Source organism: Sinocyclocheilus anshuiensis, unplaced genomic scaffold, assembly GCF_001515605.1.
Source record: "Sinocyclocheilus anshuiensis isolate Anshui unplaced genomic scaffold, SAMN03320099.WGS_v1.1 scaffold32, whole genome shotgun sequence".
NCBI classification, from domain to species: Eukaryota; Metazoa; Chordata; class Actinopteri; order Cypriniformes; family Cyprinidae; genus Sinocyclocheilus; species Sinocyclocheilus anshuiensis.
In genome coordinates this window covers 233262-243939 of record NW_015554060.1, presented here as the reverse complement: position 1 = coordinate 243939, position 10678 = coordinate 233262, and the positions used below count along the sequence as shown (strand labels likewise).

The 10678-nt window shown below is 38.3% G+C and overlaps 1 protein-coding gene and 1 pseudogene across 4 annotated transcripts in view; one reads left to right on the top strand and one right to left on the bottom strand.

Annotated features, from left to right (window-relative positions):
* Positions 1 to 357: 357 nt before the first annotated feature.
* Positions 358 to 2825, bottom strand: LOC107668548 (tyrosine-protein kinase STYK1-like; annotated as a pseudogene).
* A 1607-nt stretch (positions 2826 to 4432) lies between these two features.
* Positions 4433 to 10678, top strand: part of magi3a (membrane associated guanylate kinase, WW and PDZ domain containing 3a) — a 149442-nt gene continuing 143196 nt past the window's right edge. For 2 of the 4 annotated variants that reach the window (XM_016460473.1, XM_016460476.1), the window contains exon 1: positions 4433 to 5520. In XM_016460473.1, coding sequence (XP_016315959.1) covers positions 5214 to 5520 — 307 coding nt within the window. In that variant the 5' untranslated portion in view covers positions 4433 to 5213. The remainder of the gene's footprint in view (positions 5521 to 10678) is intronic. The other 2 variants (XM_016460474.1, XM_016460475.1) reach the window with 2 other exon arrangements.

The window sequence follows — 10678 nt, the reverse complement described above, 5'->3', positions numbered from 1 at the left end:
CCCCGGACTACATATCCCATCATTCTTTGCACGATTTGCACACTGCACTGATTGCACTCATTGCACACAGCTGTTTCTAATCACCTCACTCATTATATAACACCCACTCTAACCACCTTTCTCTGCTGAGTATTGTTTAGCCCGTACCCCATTCCGAGTCTCTGTGTTTTCCTTGTTTTGCCTTGCCTTGCCTGTTTTCGCGGTTTCTGATCTTTGCCTGTTTTCCTGGATTTTTCCCTCTCGTCTCACCCCTGTGATTCTGTCTGCCGATCGGTGACCTACGCTAGCCCTGGGACTATTCTTGTGTTTTGCCCGCCATATACCTGTTTGCCATTGTTTGACCCTGCCTGTTTACAACGTCTCTTTAATAAAGCCTGCAGATGGATCCACACGTCTCACGTCTCGTCAGCCCCGTTACACATGGAGGCAGTCCTGCTTTCCTCCTGTATTCACAGATGTCCATTTGCTGTCCAGCGCAAAGTGGTTTTGTGTCAGCGAAGTATTTGTACGAGTCTAGAAGCTGAATAATGGCAGAATACACAGGCCGGTCCTTGAAGTTCCACATGCAGCAGTACTTTATTAAGTCATACCTGCAAGACATGCCAGAAAATGTCATTTATATGTTGTTTTAACAGGATTTTAGATTTTCTTAAACAGTTGCTGTTCATAGAGGAGCAAAACAACTATTTACATGTTATGTAAAATATAAGGCTTACAATGGGGCTCCACAGTTTTCTGGTCTTTTCATTCGGTAATGGGCTAAAGTGTTTGGCAGCACTTCAGATGGATCCAGGTCAGGATAGGGAGGAGACCCTTTCAAAGGAGAAGGAAGGTAAAAATAAGACTCCTATCTTGTTTGCTTCATTGTATTTTTTGATAAAAAAATGTTTTCAAGTGACAACTGGTGTATTAGGTCCAGGGTTATCATCTCATAAAGCAGGATTCCAAAAGACCATCTGAAGAAGTAGGACAGCACAACATTAGCACATTGGTCAAAGTGCAGTATTTGTTAGAAATTTTTGTTGTTGTTGTTGTTTAAAGCTCTGATTGACTCGCACATCACTTTTGTCTGTTAGAAGCCTCATCATCCGCTCAGGGGCCTTCCATTTTACCGGCACATTGGCTTCTTGTTCTTTGGCCACCGTTCTCGACTGCCGGCTCTTAAAAGCCAAATCCAATCCAGAGACTTTCACAGAGAGCCCTGAACCAATCAACATGTTCCGGGCTGCGACATCCCCATGAATAATTCTGTGGTAGGAGAGTAAATAGTCCTAAGAAAAATCATTAATAAATCATTTAAAGAATTTATACATGTCTTACAGTTGATTTTTGTTTTACTAAGTATGTGTACACAGTAGCTAAACAACTCACCAGTCCTGCTGCTACCTGTTTAGCTACAAGATAAATGGACCTCTCTGAAAACATCTGGAAATTATCACTTGCGCCACATCTGTCCTGTTCAGTAAGAGTTACATTAAGAAGAAAATTGAGTTATGAGATGTATATTCTTTGTCAACATACACTCTCAGAAAAAAGGAACAAATGGGGTGGGCTGTCACTGGGGTGAAACCCTAAGGTAATACCGCTAAATTTATTTAATCATTAGTATACTGTATACTGTATGTGCTTTTACCTCTTGAAGACGCCAGAGAAAATGCAGGAGGTTCCCTGGAACGCTTGCCTCCAAAACCAGGTACATGGGCATCCGGCGTGTCTGGCAGTATAACATCTTGACTATATTCTCATGTTTGCTCACTGCTATGTGGAAAAGGACAAAATCCACAAATTCAGTAGCCTCCGGTTGATTTGACCCTTCTGAAACAAGAAGATATATCCAACATTTGTAGTTTTGTGGTAAATTCTTAGAAGACACCTTTTCATGATTGAGTTGTGTTCTGTACCTTTAAGAGTTTTAATCACTACAGCAGTGGATGTGCTGTCTTGTTTTAGCTGACCCGTGCAGATTGGCCCATAATGGCTCCACCCCCTCCAGAGTGCACTGAGCAGGTATATCCCATGGATCCAGAGCATCCTGTGCAGGCCGCATGTTCACAAAGCCTGTGTCCAAAGGTACAGGGTCCCCTTCTAAAAGTTGATTCAACATACTATATTTCTCATGATTTGCCCTCAAAAAACCAAGCACCAAATATTTGGCATCTAATATTTGCATTCAAACAACATGATAGATCATTTTTCCTTCAAATACCATTTACATTTGAAGATGAGCCTATGATAATCTGAGCTGATGATCTTTTGGTAATAAAGCTCCATATTATCTGAGACACAACGATCAGGGTGCTGAGAGCCAGCAAGCTTGGGATAATAATGACTGCCAATGGACCTGATCCTTCTTCATCTGTCCATTCATGCAAACACAAAGCAGAATTTTACCCTCGTATAACAGCAAATGTGAAAGCATTAAAAGTATGTTAGACTTGATTGTAAGTACTGAAAGAAAAATAGACTCTTACAAGAGATTGGGTCAGAGCCAGAGGAGCTGTTGCGTTGGGCCTGTACAGCCATAAGGGTGTCCCTTTAACATTTCCAAAACTGGCGTGACAAATGACATTAGCACAATCATTTCAATAGAACGATCTTTCAAAAATACAGCATGTATGTTAGTAGAACTGAAGTGAAAGACTTTCGAGGACCTTTGAGGATATAAATATCTCCAAGCATGTTTTCTTTGCTGTATACATATTGCAGCTATGTGTGTGTATATTGTGAGTGCATGTCATCCTTACCTTACAGGAATAAATGTGGAAAAGAATCTTTTGGGCTGCTTTTGGTAGAAGCGACTTGTTTGAGCATAAGGTTTGATTTTGACTTTGAGAGCAATGACCGTGAGGGTGACTGACTGCCCACCTGACTTAATGATTAACTTAAGTACAGAACCATTTTAACTGTTGCCATGAGTGGTTTGCTTTTCTGAATTGCAATCAAATTCAGTATGTTGAATATTTAAGGTTTTTGTGTCTATTTTTTTAAATAAGGGAATTTTGAACACATATTTATAGAGGAAAAAATGTTGCTTTTATTTTGAAGTGAATAAGTAAATTTAGACTCTTGGGGTCAGATGGCCTGAGAATTGTGACAAAGTGGGAAGTTGTTACGAGTGTTGATATTTTTAATGTAATGTCTATTGTAATTGATGGAGTTATTATTCAGTAATTCAGTAATTTAATCTATAGAGGAATTGATTGAAATCATTCGATTTGAATTCATAGTGCTGCTAATGCTATTACATATCTAGAAAAATAGGGCCAATTAATAGTTATTTAATTCATTTCATTTAATTTATACATTCTGTTAATTTTTTTCCGATGGTAAATTCTTGCCAGTAGTGAGCGGTAAGAAACATTTGCTAATTTTGTTGTCATAGCGCGAAATGTAAAATTATTCCATTTCTATTGCCTCATCATTTTGCACGAACGTCTGTCTAAATATGCTATTTAATAAAACATATAAATGTACATTGTTGTGGGGCATCTTCACAAGTTACCCTACTCTATGTACCGAGTGCAATTCTATACTACAACAGCAGGTGGCACTGTTATACAACATTATGTCTGGAAGCTTAGCTTTAATCTGATTTTAACGCCTGATACGAAGACTGCTATATAGTAGTATTTAATTGTGCTATCTTTCTAAAACTACTCTTAATGCAAGAAAGAAATGGCATTTTGATATTGTAAAATAACACTATATGTATACAAAAATCATGCTGATGTCCAAAAATGTGTAACAGGTGGTGTGAAATTACAAGGTACTGTATATGCACAGCCGTTCAACATATGAAACCATAATAACAGAACAATATATTATGAAATTGTTCATTTATTTTCTTTTACATCCAGGGATCAGTGAAGTGGAGAGAGTTTAAATAGAAAGATTTATATAGGTAGATAGGCCTATATAACACAATTAAAATTCTATTTCATGGATTTTCTAAATTAAACTCAAAAACTTTACACTCACAAAAGTGGTTTCACCATATGTTCTATTAATTATGGCAATTTTATTTGTTTTCATGTGAAGCACACTTTGAACTGCATTTTTGCTACACAAATGCAACACAAATAAATGATTATTTTTATTATGAAAACAGTTATAAAGTTTCACCATGAAAATCACTGAGGGTCTGTTGGATTGGTTAAGAGTCTGGAGGAGGGTTTGATGACTAGAGCTTAAAAAACCCTGGTTTACACTTACTATCATCTATATATAGGCTAGACTCTAGTGTATAAAGACTCTGTATGAGCACATTTACTTTTAAGGCAGCAAGTGCACTTTTCCTCAACATATAACTTTTCTTTAACAAATTCCCTTCAGGCCTGGCAGCATGGCAGCGGCTTTTTACGTTTAGTATTGTACGTAGTATGGGAAAGCCCGCCCCCTCGCTCTGATTGGCTGCTCTACTTCGTGTCGGTGTGCGCCTCTGACAGTCGCTGCTCTCGTTTGGCGCAAGAACCAAGGTGAAAATGACTACAAAGTTGCAAAGCTGCGCTTACAGTTAATCACCGACGGGCGCTGACAGCACCACACAGACAACAACAACCCACACAAGAGGGCGTTTCTGCAAGAATCAAAGGTCGTCGGATAGTGGACCTAGTTTGTATCGTGTAGGCTATTCCAGATCCAGGTACAGTGTTGGTAGCTGATGCCATTGGAACAGGTGCGCGAAACCCAAGTTAACAACAGTCGCCCTACATCGCGAGGGATTACACACGGATGTGAGTGTTTTTCTACGGCGTTTCATTCATCAGCCGGTATTACGAAGCGATTTGAGGCTGTATTATTTTTATGTGCCTGGATAAAGTAAGCCGTCCAGCCTCGGGTGGTAGTTTATTGCTATTTCCGTGTCTTTTCCTCCTAGAAAGCGCTTTTTTGGATCGTTTGAAGACGATATTTGGCGACACTTCTTGGTGAGCGGTGAGGTCTACCATAGATTTTGTCAAGGCAACGAAGAACCCTTTTAGCTTCGTGTGAGCTCGTGATTCAATTCAGATGAATGTACATGAATTTTGACTGAACCATAGAGGGAATACATTTTAAGGACCGAGCGATGCCGACTCCGAAGTTTTAAAACGTTTATTTTTTCACCAAGACATGGGAATGGAGTCGCTTTGCTTTATTGCTCTCTAAACGCGTTTGCATAAGGAAATAACCTTTTTTTTTTTTTTTTAAAGACTCGTTTACTAAAGGGATTAATCATGTCCAAGACGCTGAAAAAGAAGAAACATTGGTCCAGTAAAGTGCAGGAGTGCGCCGTTTCGTGGGGTAACGCCGGGGAGCTCAGCGCCGTGCTGGAGATACGCGGGGGAGCCGAGCACGGAGAGTTCCCGCACCTGGGACAGGTGTTGTCGGACGCGTTAGTGTGCCATGTCGGCAGGCTACCTGGTCCCGGAGACGTGCTTCTGGAGGTGAACGGCACGCCTGTCAGCGGACTGACAAACCGAGACACCCTCGCCGTCATCCGCCACTTTCGCGAACCCCTCCGTCTGAAGACTGTAAAGCCAGGTTAGTTTGTTAATTGCTAAAAACCCAGCGAGCTATCGACCGAGACAACAGTTTGTCACACTACACTGAGCCCGAGGTTTCCTTTTAAAACCTGAGTAAATGCAAGTTTTAAGCCTGTGTTAAGCTATGTTTCATATTTGTAATTTCGAAAGAGGATTAGCGTCGCTTTGCACTGCTTGTGCTTGAATGTTAAGATGTTGTTTAGCAACAGACAACCAATCACGAACTGCCTCAGTGCCCAACTTATTAAATATTCATAGACTTTGTACAGTCTGAGAAACTTTGACGCGTTGTGTCGTGATAACTGGAGTGATGATCAGCTGAAATTGAATTCGTTTCATAATTTATTTTCCTGTTTATTGATGTGAAGCTGCTTTGAAACATTATATTCTGTAAAGCGCTATTTAAGTAAATATGTCTTGACTAGATGATAAAACACAACCAGAGAGGATCTGGATGGCGACATTCCCACGCCATTCTAATTTATTGAGATGCACCTGTATATGTGACCCTGGACCACAAAAACATAAGGGTCATAAGGGTCAATTGTTTGAAATTGAGATTTATACATCATCTAAAAGCTGAATAAATAAGCTTTTTATTGATGTGTGGTTTGTCAGAATATTGAGAAAATCGCCTCTAAAGTTGTCCAAATGAAGTTCTTAGCAATGCATATTACTAATCAAAAATTAAGTTTTGATATATTTACGGTAGGAAATTTAGGAAAATATCTTCATGGAACATGATCTTTACTTAATATCGTAATGATTTTTGGCATAAAAGAAAAATTGACAATTTTAACCCAAACACTGTATTGTTGGCTATTGCTACAATTATACCTGTGCTACTTATTTCTGGTTTTGTGGTCCAGGGTCACGTATTATAGCCCTGTCATTTTATTGACCTGATAAATATGCAAATAAGAATGCTAGCTCATAGTTACAAATGTACAGTGTGAAATATGGAACAAGATAACCGGGGTAAGAACTTTTCAGGTAAAGAATGAATAGTTAGGCAGCTCTCAGGGTTTTAGCCAATATCAACATTGAGCTCTATTACTAGCATTTGCTTATAATTACGCAGTTGGCATTTTGATTAAATGGGACTCTCAAGGAAAAAGTGGATTTTAACTGAAGCCATTTATCACAGTTACCACAACAGGAGGAAATTGAGACTATCCATCATGAGGAAGTTTTGGTACCACTGGATGCTTTCTGTTTGTGGGTAACCACAACGATTTCATTAATCGTGTAGCTGGTAGATACTTTTACTTTCTATCGAGACTTCCAAGGTTTATTTAAGCTGCTAAAGCCAGGTTACAAGTGTTTACAGGTTTAAGGGAATCTTTATCTTGTGTTTTGAAGAGAAATAATGAGGATTTACAAAAGGCAGCGGAGACCTGAGCTTTCAGGACAGGTGAGGATCAGAGGCCGTAAAATACAGACAGAATTCTATCATGTTTCTAACCGAATCTCCATGGTTACTGAACAGAAGGTAGGAATCTAGAATAACGTCGCATTATTTTGAAACCCGACCCGTCTGTGGATCGTGATCGTATTACAGAAACATCCTAACTTAGAATCCTATCTTATCTGTTTTAGTCACCAATTTCGGTTATGATCGCACTTGTCAGATCTTAACCTTAAGAATTAAGATTTCAGGAATGTGACTCTGGATTATAAAAGAAGTTAAGAGTGAACGAGTGCTTTTTTTATTGTTCTTTTAAGAGTGTGTGACCCTTTAGCGTGTATATGTGTGCATAGGCTAATGGCATTATTATAAGTTGATGCAGATGCTATAGGTATCCATTCGGCTGGGAATTCTGTAAACTCTTTTAACATTTAGAGCTTTGAACTTTGTGTATGTAATCCTCTTTGCCTGCAGCACAGATGTCGTCTGACTTCCCAGCCTCCCCCTTCGCCCACTGTCCACCTCATTTAGCGTGGTAGCCTGCCTGAAGGATCACCAGTCGACGACTTTATGCCATTTTACTGCTCTTTTGGAGATTACTTTAATCAGAGAGCTTTATGCTGCTATGGGCACTCTCTACATCTGTTTATTTTGGGCTTGCAAATGAAGTATAGTGGATTACCTAATATGAAAATGTAGTTCTCCTTGCACTTCCTAATCAGTGTAAATTGGCATTAGTGAATGGGTTAGCATCAGATGTCTCTTACTGATTATTTTAACGTAGTGTGAGTTTGTTAAAGCTGCCAAAGCCTGCAGCTTTGAACTGAGTCCAAGTCTAATTGATTCAATTACTCTCTTAAATCTGTGCAGTGCTGTCTGGCTCGTGACTCAGCAAGAGGACTGGACACCTGAAAGCTTGTATGATGTTTGAAATGGACAGTGTTGCTAAAGTATGTTGTGGGATTACTTTAAAAAAGAAAAAACACACTTGTGAATAGTTTTCTTATAGTTGCCTATGCATATTAAGCTAAGAAGAGGAAAAAGTAGGCTGTTTTAACACATCATGATTGGTCACTATCTGCTATGATTTTATCTATTGGATCATCTTTATTTGATATTTGGATATTTGATATTAGATATTTATATTTGCAGGCACATTTCCTATGTTTTTACATTTGCCGTTTTAAAAGATCTTTGTGATCTTTAGCAAATCTCAGTTAATACCCATTTTTTTATACTGTACTTTAGAATGTTGTGTTCTTAAATTATTATTAAAACTTTAACTAAAACGAAATAGTCAAAATGCTAAAAACTATAATAGTATATAAATTATATTAAAATAACACTGATTTAAATTCCCTTGTAGCCTTTAAAATGATTAATTTTAGTTGGTAGATTTATTTTTTGTTTATATCTCCAAATTTCATTGAACAGAACATGACACTAATTATCGATATCATTATCAACTAGAATTTTAATATTCAAATAAAATCCAATTTTGTTTATAAGTGTAGTAACAACAGTATCTGACCACTGTGACATACAGCCATTCTAAAATAAACATCACACTCATTGTAAATATATTGTATGTAACATAATATAGACCACAATCTAATCAAAAGAGGAGTCAGTCAAACAATTATAAGAGGTTCTACTTTCAGACTCTAGGGACAGGTATAAGCCTGCACCAAAAAAAAAAAAAAAAATCATATTTACTTCTAAAGAAAGATCAACTGCGTTTCTTAAATGTTCCTGCATCAGAGGCCGTGTCGTGTACTGTATGTGTGTGTGGCTGAGTGTTTTCTCTCTGTCCCTCAGTTTATGTTTAATTCATACCATCTCAATCATTGATGAGTCCATAGAAGAGGCCAGCTCAAAGGGATCAGATGGTACCAGGAGACCATTTAGCCTTAAATTCGAGCCACAACTAACACGGGCTGAGTGCTCTACACGGCTGATATGAAGCTCAAGGGCCTTCATCCTGTGGCCGGGCTCAAGGCTCCTAGGCCAGTCTAGAGAGCTCAGCAGAGCTGCTGCTGGCATTTATACCAACTTTAGTGGGATGAATTGGTTGCAAAGGTGTAAAAGGTGTAGCATGGTAAAGTCATGGTCAAGTGGGGCTCAAGACAATAAGGAAACAATTGAAGGAAACTGTGGAAGGAAGGAAAATGTAAAGTTGAAGTTTGAAGGGTCTAAAGTTAGCCAGGATAGTTTGCCATGTGTTGGTGAGTTTTCTGTGCCGATGAGTGCACATTTACCGTGCTTCTCCTTATCGACTGTATCCTTTCCTGCCCAGTGGACTTGTGGCTCATGCTCATATTTTCCAGTCTTATCTATTCCATGGCGTGAAGCTTCTTGGCCTCCCAACAAATTCACTCAAACCTGTCATGTCCTCTTCCGTTTTTCCTGTTCTTCACCCCCACACCGTTTCTGCCAACCCTCTCACAAGCAGTAGTGTCCCAAAGACCACACTGAAAATATGGTTTCTTCACAATTCTAAAATCCAGGTTTAAAACAAAGAAATGTTATGACATAATGTGGCTAATAAATATTTACTATTTTGCGCATTTGTGAAGACCAGGGGGAATTCAGTTAAAGTTCTAAGATGTCCAGCCTGCTTCTTTTTTTCCCAGTGGAGGTCCAGGCAATACCTTTTTGCAATGGTAATACATTTACATGTGGACAGCAATAATACTTTGTAAAATCCTAAATAAAACAATCCTCAAGGACAAGGATTTTGGAGCTTAAGCAGAGGTGTCTGAAAATCTTCTACAACAAATATAAAGTGAAGTGCATTTGGAGTTGCATATTAATATTAGGTGATATTCTACAACAGCATAAAAATATAAATGAACCTGAATGCTTGTGGTGTGTACAGCTACGTTGTTTTGACATGCTGTAGAAACTGTAAGCCGGGGTCTAGGTTGGTAACCTTTGTTGTAGACATGTGTACAATAGATATTTTTCACATAATATTACAAACTGTGTTGGGAAAAAAAGTGCATTACTTTGCAAATAAATTTCTGTTAGCAGTCTCTGATTTTTGACCTTAATAGTTGCAAAATAGATAATAAGTAAACAGATTTTTAATATTGAACACATTTCAGTGCTTAAAGGGATAGTTCACCCCAACATTTTCCAAACCTGTATGAGTTTCTTTCTTATGTTGAACATAAAAGAAGATATTTTCAATAGTGCTGGTAATCAAACAGTTGATGGTCCCCATTGACTTCCATAGTATTTCTTTCCCTACTATGGACGTCAATGGGGACAGACTGTTTGGTTCTTCAGAATTATTCTTTAAAGTATCCTCTTTTGTGTTCAACATACGAAAGAAACTTACACTGTAAAAAAAAAATCTGTGACATTTACGGTAAAATACCGGCAGCTGTGGTTGCCAGAACTTCACCGTAAAAAATATGGTAGCAACATTTTAGGTTTTACAGACTTAACTTAAATTCACAATAAAATACCGTATTTCATTAACTGATGTAATGTTAATAAACCAACATATTGAAGTGTTATCTGTTTTGAACCATTGTAATGCACTGATAACCACCAAAAACGGGTGGTGATGAGAAAGTCACATGATGAACCAAAGCTCATCACAAACAGCTTTTCTACGAGCTAGTTCTTATATATCGAAGGTGCACACAGTGTCATTCACACAAACACTAAACCCCATCATGGTGTCACACATGATACTGAAATAATGCAATAAACATTAATTTAACAACATTAGATGTAA